A 16916-nucleotide genomic window follows, 5' to 3' on the forward strand; every position below is an offset into this window, starting at 1 on the left:
GCTAAAAACGCTCACAAACGTATCTACATCTTTAGTCCAACTGCATGCAACCTTCCTTCATGATGGCAACCGACGCGGAGAATCCAAGGGAGAGCGAGAATTTACTCGAACGTAAACGTGTAGATGAAATGAACGACAGCGAATTGTCTGACTATTTGATGGACAAAGGCGGCATCTCACGGACAGAAGTGGAAGCAATACAAAGTGAGTAGATGTCTATCTCTCAGCATGACACGTTGTCACCTAGTTATGCTACAATGTCATGCAACTGTTGATTGCAGACAAGCATCATTTGAACGGAGAGGCGTTCATCGATTTGTCGGAAGAAGAAGTTGCCGAGCTGACCGAATCGATTGGATTGAGACACAAACTGTTGGCACAAATTACCGATGCAAGAGAGAAAGAGAATGTGAGTGTCATTGGGTGTGTACTAGCTAGTAGACTGAGTTGTAAGATGCATGTAAAGACTACGTACATCTTGATACCGAAGCCGAGGATTTGGGACATTGTACAAGCCGGTTCTGACCGCTTTTGGGAACTCACGTGATTAGACTCCTCCCCCATTGGACCCTCCTCCATGATTAGTAGACTTCTCCCATTTTGTCTACTGCTGCACGCTCTGATTGTGGTTGAAATATTCTATTTTAGTATAGTTAAGGAAACAGCCGTGCGGAGAGAAGATGTGGGAGGCACACAATCAATAGAAAAAAGACTCATGCAGCAAGAAACATGTGATATCCGGGGCGGGGTCACTTCACTAGTACACTACACCTTCCTGCAATTAGACTCCTTTTTGTTATGTTGTTGTTCTATGCATGCAGGCTGCATGAGTTTGTTTGCGTTTTGTGGTGCATGTTGGTGACACTCCATAGTTATAGTGGAACCAATCACGAGTTTATGAAATGTGTGTGTGTGTGTGTGTGTGTGTGTGTGTGTGTGTGTGTGTGTGTGTGTGTGTGTGTGTGTGTGTGGATGTGTGTGTGAGCATATACCCATAACACAGTTACATACTAGTGTCATATAGTCTATATAATATTGTCCTGTTATAGAATTACCTCAAAAACAGAACAAAAAAACACGACAAATCAACAGACGAAGTATGCAATCATTTAGTCCCAACTAATTTTCCTATGTCCCAACTTTCTATTTCATTTTATCTAGACACTAAAGAATAGAATGACTAGCTTACAAAGCCTCGTCAATGCCACAGCATTTCCTCAAAATTTGGCTCTTCTAATGGCCACCATCAGTGACGGAGATACCAAACAATTTTATGTTATCACTCTCTGTTTACTACTGATTGCCATAACTCTGCAAGCAGTACTAGCAGTAATGACTGTAGTGCTACCAAGCACATTATCACCGAATGCAAGTCGGACAACAAATGGAAAGCTAAGCATTCCTGTGATAGCTCAGCGGTTTGTCATCGTACTTCTGATCATGGTCAACTTTGTTGCTGATGCATTCTTTATCGCACAAAGAGAGACCACACCTGAGAGTGCTGCAACCAGTAATGGTAGTACTAGTATGACATAGTAAGAGTCCATAGACTCAGACAGTTATATTGTATAGTGAAGACACAGGAGCACAGATTGTTTTACTACAAATGACATTTCATTAGCTGCATGGCCACAAGCACATCATCATCAACTAGTAAATTTAGATTTTGAATTTTTTGTTGAGAACTTGTTTTGTGATATTAATTAGAGAGTTTTGTGACAATGAAATACAGTGAACCTAGCAGCCTTCCAATTTATATATAATTAAATGTTATAAACTACCAGTGCATGCAGTCAAGAGAAACAGTAAATAAAAACTATGACCGAATTCTTACAAAAGCAATTAAACAAACCTGCTCTAGAAACGTTCACATCCACAGATCTGTCAGTCCAACTGCAACCTTCATGATGGCAGCTGTAGCCCCATTCAATCCTAACGAAAGTAAACGCGTAGATGAAATGAACGACAGCGAACTGTCTGACTATTTGGTGGACAAAGACGGCATCCTACACACAGACGTGAATCAATACAGAGTGGGTCACATGGCAACTCTAGATAATTACAATGTTTCATACCCTTCATCATCAATGTCATGCAACTGTTGATTGCAGACGGGCATCATTTGAACGGAAAGACGTTCATCGATTTGTCGAAAATGAGGTTGCTGAGCTGACCGAATCGATTGGATTGAGACACAAACACAAATTACCGGTGCAATTAATTAAGAGAGAAAGAGATTGTGAGTGTCATGTTGTGTGTACAGTACACTAACAACTGTAGCCTCTAGACTGAGTTGTAAGACTAATTTGAAGACTTACAACTTGATACTGAAGCTGAGGATTTGGCACACTATACAGTACAATTAACTTAACTTAAGCCTGACCGCCTTCGATCATCATATACGTACACTGCATGATTGGATCCCTCCTCCATGATCCCTTCCTATTAGCTCGTTTTTGTTATGTTAGCTGTTGTGCATGCAGACTGTGTCTGTTTGCATTTTGTGACGTGCATGTTGGTGACCCACAATCCTTAATTACAGTTTCTTGCTTAGAATACACATTATGAAACCAATCATGCAAGAGTTCAAAATGAAAATGGTTTTGGATATTGGTGTCATCAGTGGCGGATCCAGGATTCTCACCAGGTACAGGCGCGGTCTGTCAGGTTCGGTAATGACGTCACCAGTTAGTCACGTGTCCATGTTCAACATTTTCGCAGCTGGCCCTCTAGGAATATCTTATAGTCATCAGTTCAAATGAGGTCGAGTTTGTGATATTTTCATATTATAACTATATTTCACTTTACTCAACACATGCAAAACAGGTTGATATATAACATCAGAAAACAGAGGAGTGTGGAAAAGTAACATCACTGATTCAGAACTGAAGAAGAAATCTGATGGACCGACAATACAACCATCACTGAAAACAATGTCACCGTCACTGTGATTGTGCTTCTTCTGTTGTAGCAGTTGGATCCAGGAACAGCAAGCGTCTCGGATATGCCTTCGCAAAAGAGTCTATCACACGCTCATGATTGACAGACAAGTCCTTGTGGACAAACATGAGCACTAGCGAATTTAGCCTGTCTTGTGCCATCGTGCTCCGCAGGTCTGTTTTGATCAGCTTTAGTGCAGAGTTCGCTCTTTCAACTGTGGCTGTGGTGACGGGTATTATCAACAACAGGCGAAGAATGCAGACAATGTTGGGATATGCCACTTCATTCACAGCACCCAGCGTCTCTGTAACACCGGTTGGTAAGGTAGCAGCACCTGCATACTCCCACTTCCTCTTCCATCGGCGTATCTCGGCCTCGAAAGTTGAGTCATCAGGCAAATCTGGAGCATAAGCCTTCAGGATAGCTGCCTGGTGGTGAGGAGTGAGGCTCTGGCAGTGTTTTGGCAGGAGCAGCAGTCCTTGCACTGATGCATGGCTCATGTCAGTGAACCTACTGCCAAGTTCACTGATCATGCTGTCAATGAATGGAATGAAGACAGCTCTCCGCCAGTAGCTCTCTGGAGTTGATGCAGGATGATTGCTGCGTAGTGTCTGTCGTGCAGCTAAGCGAGGAACTTGTGGATGGTCTTGGTCTAAGACACGGGATGTAACTGCTGATGCAGAGGCGAAAATTGAAGAGAATTCTCTCTCACTGTTACTTCTGATCTCTTCTAACAGACCTAGAACTTGGTTGATTTCACCATATGCCTCCAGCACATCCAATTGCGATCCTTGCAGTAGAACACTCAGACACTTTGTGTAACCGAACAGATATGTGCAGCAGTGCAGAGCTACGATGAATGAATCTGACGTTATCGAGCGGAGGAGGCCATTTGCCTCAGTGACAGACTTCGCATCGTACTTAGAGGCAGCAGTTGGAGTGGCAATGATCTGGCCTGAAATAACTTGGAGGCAGTGGACTAAGGCAAAGTACATATCTCTGAAGTCTTTTAAGGCAGTATGCCGTTCTACCCAGCGAGTTTCACACAGTAGCTTTAGCTTCTGAGCTCTGATTGGCTTTTCACCGGCAGATGTCCGCTTGGTGTTTCTTGTTCAACACTCTGCTCTAATGTACGTTGCCGTTTTGGGGAGTACTTGAAGAAGAGCCCAACAGCCTTCAAGTCGGAAAGCATGCAGTGAACTTCAGACACATTACAAGACTTTGTCAACGCCAAGTTCAGTTGGTGACTGCAGCAGTGATAGTACTGTGCCCGGGGTACATGGTCTCGAAAATTCTTCTGGCAACCGTTAAGGTGGCCAGACATAGCACCAGCACCATCATAGGCCTGGGCTCGACAACGTGTTTCATCAAGACCAAGCTTCTTCAAGGCATTCCGTATCTCAGCACAGATGCTACTACCTGTCCCAGAGCTGCAAGCAATGAACTTAATCAACTTCTCTTCTGCCTTGTTGTCCTTCATGTATCTAAGAGACACTGCCAACTGCTCCCACCCACTTACATCTCTTACTTCATCTGCCAGCACAGCAAAAAAGGGACTACTTTTTACATTATCCACTATTTGCTGAATTATGTCATCTGCCATCAATTTCATGAGGTCATTCTGGGTAGTTTTCGACATGTAGGTGGCATTACGAGAACAACGCTCAAGGTGCTCCTTCAGGACAATATCGCCAGAATCGATAGCAAACTTCACAAACGCCATGAAGTTACCTTGAGGTGAATGATCATATGTAAGGTCATCACGGTGACCGCGCAGCGCTACACCTTCACGTGCAGCTAGTTCTAAACACCTCAGAACAGACAACAGTATACAACGATTGGCAGATACCCTTTCTGTAGCTGCTTGAGACTGCATCAGGTCTATCCTCTCAGAAGGGTGCTTGTCAGTACTAAGAAATGCCAGCAACTTGGCAGCAGCATTTCTGTGGTACTGGGTAGATTCATGCTCAGCAGCATCAGCAATAAGATTCTTCCAATCCCTGTGAAGACGGACAACAAAATTATCACCACGGCATGATCCCTCTCGATAAACGGTAGGAAATAATACGCAGGGCAAACAAAAGAGGCCTTCTTCCTTGCGTTTGCCATAGTATCCTAGCCAATCAAATTGGTCAAACCACTTTTTCTGGACAAATCTCTCTGAGTAGCCACTCTTCCTGCGCTTATCAACATACTTCCTAAAAGGCAATATTGTCTGCTCGCTTGGTTTTCTCCTAGCAATCACTTTCACCTTGTCCTCATCACTGAGTGCTTTCCCTTCCATGGCTGTAGCTACAGCCTCCAAAAATGATCCATGGTCACTATCACTAACAACCTCTGCAGTTGTCGCAACCACGTCCTGACTACCACCTCCAGACTTCATATTACCAACTCCGTCACTTACTGTCTGCACACTGTCATCGTCCTCACCAGCAGCAACCCCACTTTGACTGTCGTCCGAGATACAGTTAACACTTGAACTAGTGGCCGCATCTCTACACTCCTGGGATACTCTCTTCGCTGGCTGAAACATTTCTTCCAAGCTCCTCTGATCAGCAGCCCTCTGCTTAGGAGGACGCTTATGACCGTACATCTTTCAATGACTTCTCTCCGCCAACAACGAAAACTAGATAGTCGACCCTCCTGTGGAAAGTTCTCGCAACTTCCGTAGAACTAGTCTCGCGTAGCCAGACCTTACCCGCTAAAGCAAAGCGAAGCGAGTACTGTAGGGTCTGGCTACGCGAGGCTACCGAAGAACACTAGTAGTCCAAGACAAGCTCGTGTGCTTTGTGCCAAACTGGCGCGCTAAAGTTCCAGAGCTCGAGTTCATGCATGAAACACACGTGCACGTTAGCCCAAACGATACGTGGGAGTCGATGAAACGCGCACTACCAGTAGTCGACGACGTGGGAGGTACAGGCGCGCGCCTCTCGCGCCTATCCCTGGATCCGCCACTGGTCATCATCTATTAAATTATCATCTCGCAATGCTAACTAACTCCTAACTCCTGCGCCTTTGCTTTAGAACACATTGTCGTATATTAATAGTTGATGACGTAGTGCCTAACTATATACAGACTTGTACAAAATTATAGGGACACCCCGCTGTGGGTATGTAGTAACACAATAATTAGGTCACAATTTACCAACTATCAATATTGTTAAGAACTTAATAATTACCGCGTTGATTGTTAGGTTTCTTGAGAATACTGTAGACCCTAATTGTTTTCTTTACGTTTCACATTGCGGAAAACGAGACCTAAAAGTGTATGACGTCATGACTGCGTAAGCGTCGTAAGTTAGACTCTCTCTGATTTTGTTTAGTGGCTTTTAAAAAAGCCGGTTTTAATAACGCGAAGGAAAATTGAAGCCCTTCACCAGTTCCTCAGTACCGAGTATTCCCGTCTCTCGCCCTCCTGATTGCGTCCAAACGTCGCGGAACACTTTCTGCCAAGTTCCGGACACGCGCGGCTGGAATCTGCTGCCACGCCTCTTGTAGAGCATTCCAGAGCTCAGCTGCAGTTCTCGGTTCGCGACGGTTGGCAGCAGTTTTGAGTTCATGCCACAAGTTCTCGATTGGATTCGCATCAGGCGATTTTGGCGGCCATTCCAACAGTGTGACGTCATGCTGGCGTAGCCATTGTCTTGTTGACCGAGACGTGTGGATTGGCGCGTTGTCCTGCTGGAAGACAACGTCGTCTCCTATCAGTGCCGCTGCGTCTGTAAGCATGTGCTCTTCCAGAACCTGTTGGTACGCCGTGCTGTCCAAACGACCTTCCAGTTTCACCAGAGACCCCACACCATGCCGACACATCGATCCCCACACCATCACACTAGCCGCGTGCTGGACCGTACGGTCACAACATTTAGGGAGAAATTTCTCACCTTTGCGACGCCAAACGTACAGAGCACCATCGTTTCCTATGCTGACTTTTGACTCATCTGTAAAAAGAACAGATTTCCAGTCATCCAAAGTCCATTGTGTGTGAGTGGTTGCCCATCCCAGTCGCAAACGCCGATGGTTTTCTGTTAGCAGTGGTTTTTTTCTAGGCCTCCGAGCGTTCACTCCTGTCTCACTGAGACGACGACGGACTGTTCTACTTGACACCTGCTTGCCGGTTTCATCAGCCAGCTGATACGAGAGCAGTCGTGATGGTGCTCGTCGGTTCTGCAGTGCCATTCTCTTCAGTCGATGATCTTCCCGGATTGTCGTTGCCTTCCCACGTCCAGATCGTATTTCATAATCGCTGCTGCCATGGGAAAGCCCTTGCAGGCACTGATGAACCGAATTCCTGGAGCGGCAGACAAAAGCTGCGATCTGCCGCACAGAATGGCCAACTGAGTGAAGGGCTTCAATTTTCCCTCGCGTTTTTGGACTCAACTGTTTGCATCGAGGCATCGCTGCAACTCGTGAAATATCGCACGGAACAAGACTCTGCAACTGCGTGCAGCTGAACGTTCAGGCTAACTTATCGCCTAAGTTTGGCGGTCTCAAGGGCAGCGGTTTTAGTGCAGCTGACATTTTGGCGGTAGCAGTTTGAGATTTTGCTACGTAAAACGTGGACCGGAAGTGGCATGTCAATGTTCTTTTGTTGCTATAACTTTTTTAGTTTTTGTCTTAGTAGGATTTTTTTGTAATTAATCAGTGTTGCATGATTTTTGAATACGTTGAAGTTTGTCTAGTGATTAAAATGGCAAAACAATTCAAATTGTGATGACATGCGCTAAATCAATGCGCAAAAACAGATGATTCGCTTTTTTTCATAATGTTGATAAGAGGACCCACAAAACTGCTTTCACTCTCTACTACAGAGCATTCTTAGATTGTATGCCAAGAATGAGCATCCAAGAGCGATGAATGTGTACAAAGACAAGAAAAGAAGGAATGGCCGTCTTCCTTCTTCAAAGCAAACTAGATGCGCAGTAGGTCTGCAGTCTTGAACACAAGCAATGTTACATACTAACAACGGCGCAATCCATGAAAAAAAATTCGAAAAACATTTGGTTTTGGTAAAAAAATTCAGTGCCAAAGTTAGACTAGACACAAAATGCCAGGTGTCCCTATAATTTTGTCCAAGTCTGTAAGTGTGTGTCTATGATTGTAACAGTTACAGTAGTACAGTAGCGAGAGTAGTGTGCGTTAGATAGATTAACAGATAGTGTGTCTCTAGCGCGTGCCCAACGACACAACAATTGGCGACGAGAGATCGGATTGAAATCGCCGAACAGGACGCCCCTCAACGCTTATCGCCTATAGGTAAGATAGACGAATTTGATCACGAAAAGGAAGACTGGACCGCGTACCAAGAGCGGATGGAATTATTTTTCCAAGCGAATGCTGTTGCTGACGGATGGAAGGTGGCCGTATTCCTTACGCTGATAGGTCCAAAGACGTATGGACTACTGCGTAACTTGGTAGCGCCAGAGAAGCCAGCAGAGAAAACACTGGAGGTCCTGAAAAGAGAGTTGTCTGCGTATTACACGCCAAAGCCTCTGGCAATAGCAGAACGTTTCAAGTTTCTGGGAAGACGCCAGCAAACAAATGAAACGGTACAGGAGTTCATGGCTCAACTCAGAAAGATGGCAGAGCACTGCAATGTTGGAGCAACGCTTGGTGAGTCTCTGCGAGACTCGTTTGTTTGCTGGGTTTGCGAAGTGAAATTGCTCAGATAAAGTTACTTTCTGAAGCGGATTTAACGTTAGCTAGGGCACTGGAAATAGCTCAAGCGATGGAAGTTGCAGAGAGGCAAGCCGCACAAATGAGAGTTGCGACCTCTGTATCAACAATGGAGGCGGTGACAGTCGATAGGGTGACAAAGACAGCTGCACAGGACAACGTAACACAAGAAAACGCCCCCAAGGCAACAAAGGATAAGAAGTTGCTACCGCTGTGGTCGAACAAACCACACACAAGAGAAGTTGTACAGGGACTATTCTGTTCACGGGGACTATTCTGTTCATATTTGCTTCTATTCTGTTCACAGGGGACTATTTTGTTGACGCAATTTGAACCAACCCTAGCGGGGACTATCCTGTTCACGACGACTATTCTGCATGTTCACACTAGCCATATGCATAGTGTTCATGGCGACTATCCTGTTCACAGGCGACATATAATCCTGTTCACAGGTGACTATCCTGTTCACGTGAACAGGATAGTCCCCGGTGAACAGAATAGTCCCTACTATAGCGGGGACTATCCTGTTCACTATAGTGGGGCTATCCTGTTCACAGGCGACTATCTTGTTTACAGGCGAATGTCCTGTTCACGACGACTATTCTGCATGTTCACACTAGCCATATGCATACAGTGTTCATGGCGACTATCCTGTTCACAGGCGACTGTCCTGTTCACGGCGACTATTTTGTTCACGGCGACCGCGGCCATCTTGTTCACAGGCGACTACACGTATTCTGTTCACAGTGACTGTTCTAGCGACTGTTCTGTTCACAGCGACTAGTCTGTTTACAGCTACTACAATTAGCATATTCTGACATAATTCTGTTCACGGTCGACTATTCTTTTACGTGAACAGAAAAGACCCCTGTTAGCAGGATAGTCCACTAGAGTGGGGACCATTCTGTTCACGGCTACCATTCTGTTCACGGTTACTATTCTGTTCACAGCGACTCTAAATTCGCGATCGATCGTTCGGCTCGCTTCTCCGTGCAGCGCTCGCGCGTCACATGACTTAGGCTGTCTAGTGCATGCTTCTCCGTCAATTTCTCACATCAAAGGTTCATTTACAACAATTATTTGAATTACATCAACGGTAACTTTACAAAAACATTTATTGTTTGTTTATCCAATCTTTATTTATAGTCTATCTAATTCAACAAAAAATCTGTCTAGTCTCAAAACCAATTAATTAACGGTGCACAATTTCAAATAAAACTTGTGCACTATATGTTATTGTAGCTGTAAATAACTACTCATTATCTACTTTGATACATCTGTTAAGTTAAAACATAAAAGTATAGTTGAGTCAGTCTTCCCATCTAGAGACGTCCAACAGGAATTGTAGGCAATGACCTGGGGGCAGTTATGACATCAGTTTTTGAAAAAATGTTTAGGTCGGTCGACATAAAGTCATGAGGGTCCAATCTGTTTATCAGACTGTCTCTGGCCTTTTGAAACATTAGTTGGCATATGCCTGCATTCATGAAGGGCAATCTGTTGGTCTTGTAGCTGGCCGATTGCCTCTTCAATTGATGAGTCGTCATCGACGTGATATTGGTTCTGGATCAGTACGGATTGCAAGATCTTTCCTAGCTCTTCCCTAGAGTAGTCGGGAAAGTTTAGGACCAACGGAATACGCCTGTAAAGACCTGCATTGGAATCAATAAATTGTTGCATCTCTTTAGGATAGACGGCGAAGATCATGACAGGATCGTGAATCTCCATCTCTCTCATCAGTTCTTCTACAGCACACTGTCCGTAATCTTTTGTGCTGTCTCCTGGAGTTAGTCTGTAGGCTTCGTCGACAAACAAAACGCCACCCTTGCTCTTTTCAATAACTGATCTTGTCACTTTTTCCGTTTGCCCTACGTACTGACCCATTAAGTCTGACCTCTGCACTTCCGTTAGCTTGGACGACTTCGTTAACCCAAGTAAATGCAGAATCTCAGTCATTTAACACTTACATCAATTATAATTCACGGTTTAATTAACAAAACCTACAAACGTACCGGCCATCATTCGTGCTACAGTGGTCTTTCCCGTTCCTGGATTTCCAATGAATGCCATGTGTGGTGGCGGGTCAGGCACGACTGCTATCCCCCTGGCGGTTCTGGCTTTGGCATAGACAACCCGCTTTGCAAAAGATTCGATCTCTTGTCGTAGACTCGGCATGCCAACAATAAATGTAACTTTGGAGGAGGGAGGGAGGGAGGGAGGGAGGGAGAGAGAGAGAGAGAGAGAGAGAGAGAGAGAGAGAGACCCGGATATGGAATGTATGGTTGTGATTTAGTCGTTCTGTTAGCCAGATACTCAATAGTCATGATGAAGAATGATGGTAAGATCTGATTCAATTTCGAAATGTCTTCTGGTGTGGAGATGGCTTCGTCTGAATTCGAAATCGCCTGTCCAGTGGCTAACTGCACCGTTGGTCGTTACAACCGCGGTAGCAGATATCGCGTATTTGATCATATCCGAAGCAACCACACTCTTGATGAAATCCCAAGTGATTTTCTCATTAGTCACTCGTTGGAACCTTGTGTCTATTGCCAAAAACCGTTTGTGGGTTCTTCGCTGGATCGACACATGAGACGATGCGTAATGAGAAAACAAGAAGCGAAGGAAACAATTTCAACAACATCAGCGTCCTTACATATGTTTGTCAATCGTTCGGTCGACATCGAAGCTAAGGAGACGGTTGATAATTACGATATTCCAATTCAAATTGGTCACCATTCGTTCTTTGGTTATCCGTCACGTGATTCAAGCGGTGTGTCTGGGTTCCCGAGGCTAGACACATATAGCGACCGTGAAATCCTCTACTCCGTAGATACTGAGTGGATTACAAAATCGATCATTGTTTCTGTAAAAATGTTACTCCACGTTACCAAGATGTTTTTCGAGAATGCTGTGTTATGGCCATGTCAAGAATACTAGACAACAAGACTGATGAAGCTGCTTGGAAACTCTTTTTCTTGATCCCCAGATTTCTTCTTCAACCGATCCACAGAGGAGAGAAGTCGGGGAAAAAGAAATTGGAACGACGTTTTAAGCTAATCAAAAATGAAAAATGGTCTGAATTGTATGAGTCAACACAGCCAAAATCACAGACAGCCAAATCATTAGATCGTCCCAATGAGATGAAAAATAATCTTCCAGCTAATTTGGTGTCTGCTGCTAGGAACAAAGTAAAAGCTGGTGAGATTTCAAGGGCAGTCAATTTGTTGACATCATCTGGACTGGCCCCAGACACAAAAGATACGTTGGAGCAACTCTAGAAATTACATCCCTTGTCATTATCCAATTGACCTTGGTTCGCTGAGTCATTGCAACAGTATTGAGCCTCTACAAATATCTCAGTCATTACTTATTAATTAATTTAAAACACTATCATTAATTAACTAAAATCATTTCTTAATTTTTATATCACTATACGTGTTTAACTATATTACCCGTAATGTTTTGTTGATTTGCAAATTAAGAGCATTTTCAAACTCCTTCAATGCATTCTCCATAGAAGCTGGTAGAGGATCCAAAGGTTCCGGGACGTAACGTACGGGACATGATCCTGCAGGCTCTCGAACAGTCAAATCTAAGAACTACAAAAACATTTGCAAGTTGAGAATTGCAGCTTTCCTCGTGCGTGCAGAACAACAGTGGAGTCTCTCCGGCGTGAACATGCAAGCGATGTATTTCATCACGCGCATGCGCATGCATTGAAAATACGTTGGCTTACTTTTTCTGAATTAATTGCGGTTTGTTGGTTGAGATGCAGAAGGATGGTAATGACGAACAAACGAGATAGCAGATATCGACTTGTCATGATTGTGCGCAAGGCAGAGCCTCGCGGTCCCGCACATCTGTTAGGTAAGCAATAAATTTAATAGCATATTATTAATTTTATTTTTCTAAAATCGTCAGCTATTAAAGCATTATTTATCTATCTGGTAAATAATTAAATATTATTATTTTAACTTTTAACCACCATGTTAAGTAGTGAAAGGCGTGTCTAATAAGTCACGTGACAGAGCCGAGCGGGACTCTGCGCAAGTGCATAAGTCGAGTGTCCAGCCGGTCTAGTCATGTCCAGCCTGTCGGGTCCTGGACTATACGTTGGCTACTACGAGGCAGTTCGAGGCAGTTAGTACTAGTAGAAACAGGAAATAACAAATTACTTGCACAGGCACTGCTAAAAACGCTCACAAACGTATCTACATCTGTCAGTCCAACTGCAACCTTCATGATGGCAACCGACGCGGAGAATCCAAGGGAGAGCGAGAATTTACTCGAACGTAAACGTGTAGATGAAATGAACGACAGCGAATTGTCTGACTATTTGATGGACAAAGGCGGCATCTCACGGACAGAAGTGGAAGCAATACAAAGTGAGTAGATGTCTATCTCTCAGCATGACACGTTGTCACCTAATTATGCTACAATGTCATGCAACTGTTGATTGCAGACAAGCATCATTTGAACGGAGAGGCGTTCATCGATTTGTCGGAAGAAGAAGTTGCCGAGCTGACCGAATCGATTGGATTGAGACACAAACTGTTGGCACAAATTACCGATGCAAGAGAGAAAGAGATTGTGAGTGTCATTGGGTGTGTACTAGCCAGTAGACTGAGTTGTAAGATGCATGTAAAGACTACGTACATCTTGATACCGAAGCCGAGGATTTGGGACATTGTACAAGCCGGTTCTGACCACTTTTGGGAACTCACATCATTAGACTCCTCCCCCATTGGACCCTCCTCCATGATTAGTAGACTTCTCCCATTTTGTCTACTGCTGCACGCTCTGACTGTGGTTGAAATATTCTATTCTAGTATAGTTAATTTTAAGAAGTTAAGAAAAATAGCCGTGCGGAGAGAAGATGTGGGAAACACACAATCAATAGAAAAAAGACTCATGCAGCAAGTAACGTGTGATATCCGGGGCGGGGTCACTGCACTACTACACTACATCTTCCTGCAATTAGACTCCTTTTTGTTATGTTGTTGTTCTATGCATGCAGGCTGCATGAGTTTGTTTGCGTTTTGTGGTGTGCATGTTGGTGACACTCCATAGTTATAGTGGAACCGATCACGAGCTTGTGAAACGTGTGTGTGTGTGTGTGTGTGTGTGTGTGTGTGTGTGTGTGTGTGTGTGTGTGTGTGTGTGTGTGTGTGTGTGTGTGTGTGTGAGCATATACTCATAACACAGTTACATACTACAGTGTCACATAGTTTATATAATATTGTCTTGTTATAGGATTACCTCAAAAACAGAACAAAAAAACACGACAAATCAACAGACGAAGTATGCAATCATTTAGTCCCAACTAATTTTCCTATGTCCCAACTTTCTATTTCATTTTATCTAGACACTAAAGACTAAAATGACTAGCTTACAAAGCCTCGTCAATGCCACAGCATTTCCTCAAAATTTGGCTCTTCTAATGGCCACTATCAGTGACGGAGATACCAAACAATTTTATGTTATCACTCTCTGTTTACTACTGATTGCCATAAGCCTGCAAGCAGTACTAGCAGTAATGACTGTATTGCTACCAAGCACATCATCATCGAATACAAGTCCGAGAAATACAAAGCAAAAAATTGCTCTGCTATCTCAGCGGTTTGTCATCGTGCTTCTGATCATGGTCAACTTTGTTGCCGATGCATTCTTTATCGCACAAAGAAGGACTACACCTGAGAGTTCTGCAACCAGCAATGGTAGTACTAGTATGACATAGTAAGAGTCCATAGACTCAGACAGTTATATTGTATAGTGAAGACACAGGAGCACAGATTGTTTTACTACAAATGACATTTCATTAGCTGCATGGCCACAAGCACATCATCATCAACTAGTAAATTTAGATTTTGAATTTTTTGTTGAGAACTTGTTTTGTGATATTAATTAGAGAGTTTTGTGACTATGAAATACAGTGAACCTAGCAGCTGTCCAATTTATATATAATTAAATGTTATAAACTACCAGCGCATGCAGTCAAGAGAAACAGTAAATAAAAATTATGACCGAATTCTTACAAAAGCAATTAAACAAACCTGCTCTAGAAACGCTCACATCCACAGATCTGTCAGTCCAACTGCAACCTTCATGATGGCAGCTGTAGCCCCATTCAATCCTAACGAAAGTAAACGCGTAGATGAAATGAACGACAGCGAACTGTCTGACTATTTGGTGGACAAAGACAGAATCCTACACACAGACGTGAATCAATACAGAGTGGGTCACATGGCAACTCTAGATACAGACATGGGCATAGTTATGGAGCCACCCCCATATCTGCTGAGGCCTGAAAATCAACAGAACGTTGCAGATTTATGAATATACATGCTGACCCACTGATTCTACATGAAATCATGCTATTTGGGTATTTATATTGTTCTGATTGGAAGCTTTGACAGCCTGTAGCAACAAAAAGATTAAGAGAATGACCAGACTAACCACCACCGCCGTTATGCATTACCATGTCCAAATCGTTCATGTTGTGACGTCACATAAGCAGATGAGAATAAACTAACAATATGTAAATAAACTCAAACGTATAGTCTCTATTTAAATCTTTGACTACACGTACGTCTTCTAAAGTCATTTTATTTTTTAGAAACTTTTGAAAATGATTTTGATTATCAACTTTCAAATTTGTTCGTTCAACTGACAGCAAGAAGCAGTCAGGTATCGGTTTTTTGCAAGGTCGGTTTTTGCACGCGCGGTGTTTTGCAAGGTCGGTTTTCTGCACGCACGGTGTTTTGCAAGGTCGGTTTTTTGCACGCACGGTGTTTTGCAAGGTCGGTTTTTTGCACGCGCGGTGTTTTGCAAGGTCGGTTTTTTGCACGCATGGTGTTTTGCAAGGTCGGTTTTTTGCACGCACGGTGTTTTGCAAGGTCGGTGTTGCATAGGGACACTCCAAGGATGGAGCGGAGGCTTCTCATCACAAAACTCTGTAACCGGCATATCTGTGGCTCCAGAAGTACTGCTGTTTCCAAACCATATAACCATACAATACTGAAAGGATGGTACCACCTCAATGGGATCACAATCAGGATGCAGAGAAATGGCAGCTGGAGGATGGGTATCAGCTCCAGGTAGGACAGCTAGAAGCTTGGTCTTCTTATAATTGATGGTAAGTCCCATGTGATGGCAAGACGAATCCAGAGATTCCAGCAAGGTAGATAGACTTTCATTGAGGGGACTTTGTCGTGCAACCTCCTCGTTGGTAATCCCTGGATACTGGGTTAAGGCCCTGCTAATGGCACGACATGGGTCAATTGGGTTGGCGTCCCAATCTGTTTCGTGTTCATTTTGTGATGAACGGAAAACAGCAGCCTTCAAAACCAACACACACACACACACACACACACACACACACACACACACACACACACACACACACACACACACACACACATTATACTGTATATATAAATATATATATATGAAGTGCACGTGCATATATATAATGAAAACTTCTAGAATACCTCTGAAAGTCTTGAAAGCTTGATTCTATTGCTGTTTGTATGTCAGGTTGATGGAACATATCTTCGTCATCACTGTCACTGATAATGCTTATGAAGGTTCTACATAGAAAGAAATACAGGGTTCTATGTAAATATTGAACACAACACTGTAAAAGGAAGCTAGCGTAAGTATTAATAAATTTGATTAATTAATGCACTGCATGTAATATCAGTGGCGACGGCAAAGACAAACTTTTGGAGAGCCTGTACAAACTATGCAGTCTTAGCAAACTTAGAGTCAGATGCAGCTACTTCTAGTAATTTGATTAAGTTAAAAACTAGCGTAAGAGAATAACTTGGCAGTTTCTTGTGTTTCAATAGTCTTATATGACTGTTTTGCGCTGATCTACGATCCCTAGCTATTCTATGGTGATTCCAAATTTGTCACCTGCATGAATTGCACGTTCTTCATCGAGATTGATTCCTTTATCTGTCTTGCCTTGCTTTGTTTACTGAGAAAAAAAGTAATAACGTATTTAAACGGAGCTTCATCAGACAGATCAGTCGACTTTTATTAAAGAAGTTGTGCACATTCCGTTACTCTGATTTATTGCCTGTAACATGCACGCATGCTTAAAAATTTTCCCTCTTCACAGTATGCCCCAGTCTCATCAACTAAGTATTGCTCGCAATGAAATGAGCAAAACTAATTTCCAATCTAGTTTAAGTATACCATGCGCTTTAGTTAAAACAACCCCTTCAAAAACTAGGTACACGTTCATAAATTTTGGGTGACCTATAGGCTCCCCCCTACCTTCGCCACTGTCAATT

General features: G+C 43.4%; 5 protein-coding genes across 5 annotated transcripts; 2 read left to right on the forward strand and 3 right to left on the reverse strand.

Annotated features, from left to right (window-relative positions):
• The first annotated feature begins 16 nt into the window (after positions 1 to 16).
• Positions 17 to 1752, forward strand: LOC134188774 (uncharacterized). The gene is made up of 4 exons (XM_062656968.1): positions 17 to 204; positions 282 to 409; positions 1050 to 1097; positions 1162 to 1752. Exons 1-4 carry the CDS (start codon positions 45 to 47, stop codon positions 1534 to 1536), a joined length of 711 nt encoding a protein of 236 aa, XP_062512952.1. The 5' UTR covers positions 17 to 44; the 3' UTR covers positions 1537 to 1752.
• A 139-nt stretch (positions 1753 to 1891) lies between these two features.
• LOC134188776 (uncharacterized) lies at positions 1892 to 12681 on the reverse strand. The gene is made up of 4 exons (XM_062656970.1): positions 12353 to 12681; positions 12069 to 12215; positions 2076 to 2164; positions 1892 to 2006 (listed from the first exon to the last, which is right to left on the reverse strand). The coding sequence occupies exons 1-4, from the start codon at positions 12437 to 12439 to the stop codon at positions 1982 to 1984; spliced, it is 348 nt and encodes a 115-aa protein (XP_062512954.1). The 5' UTR covers positions 12440 to 12681; the 3' UTR covers positions 1892 to 1981.
• Positions 2943 to 3994, reverse strand: LOC134189175 (52 kDa repressor of the inhibitor of the protein kinase-like). Its single transcript, XM_062657413.1, has one exon. The coding sequence runs from the start codon at positions 3933 to 3935 to the stop codon at positions 2943 to 2945; it is 993 nt and encodes a 330-aa protein (XP_062513397.1). The 5' UTR covers positions 3936 to 3994.
• Positions 9723 to 10709, reverse strand: LOC134189132 (protein CbxX, plasmid-like). The gene has a single exon (XM_062657369.1). The coding sequence runs from the start codon at positions 10570 to 10572 to the stop codon at positions 10030 to 10032; it is 543 nt and encodes a 180-aa protein (XP_062513353.1). The 5' UTR covers positions 10573 to 10709; the 3' UTR covers positions 9723 to 10029.
• Positions 12682 to 12797: 116 nt separating the features above from the next.
• Positions 12798 to 14569, forward strand: LOC134188775 (uncharacterized). The gene is made up of 4 exons (XM_062656969.1): positions 12798 to 13001; positions 13079 to 13206; positions 13870 to 13917; positions 13982 to 14569. Exons 1-4 carry the CDS (start codon positions 12857 to 12859, stop codon positions 14351 to 14353), a joined length of 693 nt encoding a protein of 230 aa, XP_062512953.1. The 5' UTR covers positions 12798 to 12856; the 3' UTR covers positions 14354 to 14569.
• Positions 14570 to 16916: the final 2347 nt, after the last annotated feature.

This window comes from Corticium candelabrum, chromosome 13 (assembly GCF_963422355.1).
Source record: "Corticium candelabrum chromosome 13, ooCorCand1.1, whole genome shotgun sequence".
In the NCBI taxonomy this organism is placed as follows: domain Eukaryota; kingdom Metazoa; phylum Porifera; class Homoscleromorpha; order Homosclerophorida; family Plakinidae; genus Corticium; species Corticium candelabrum.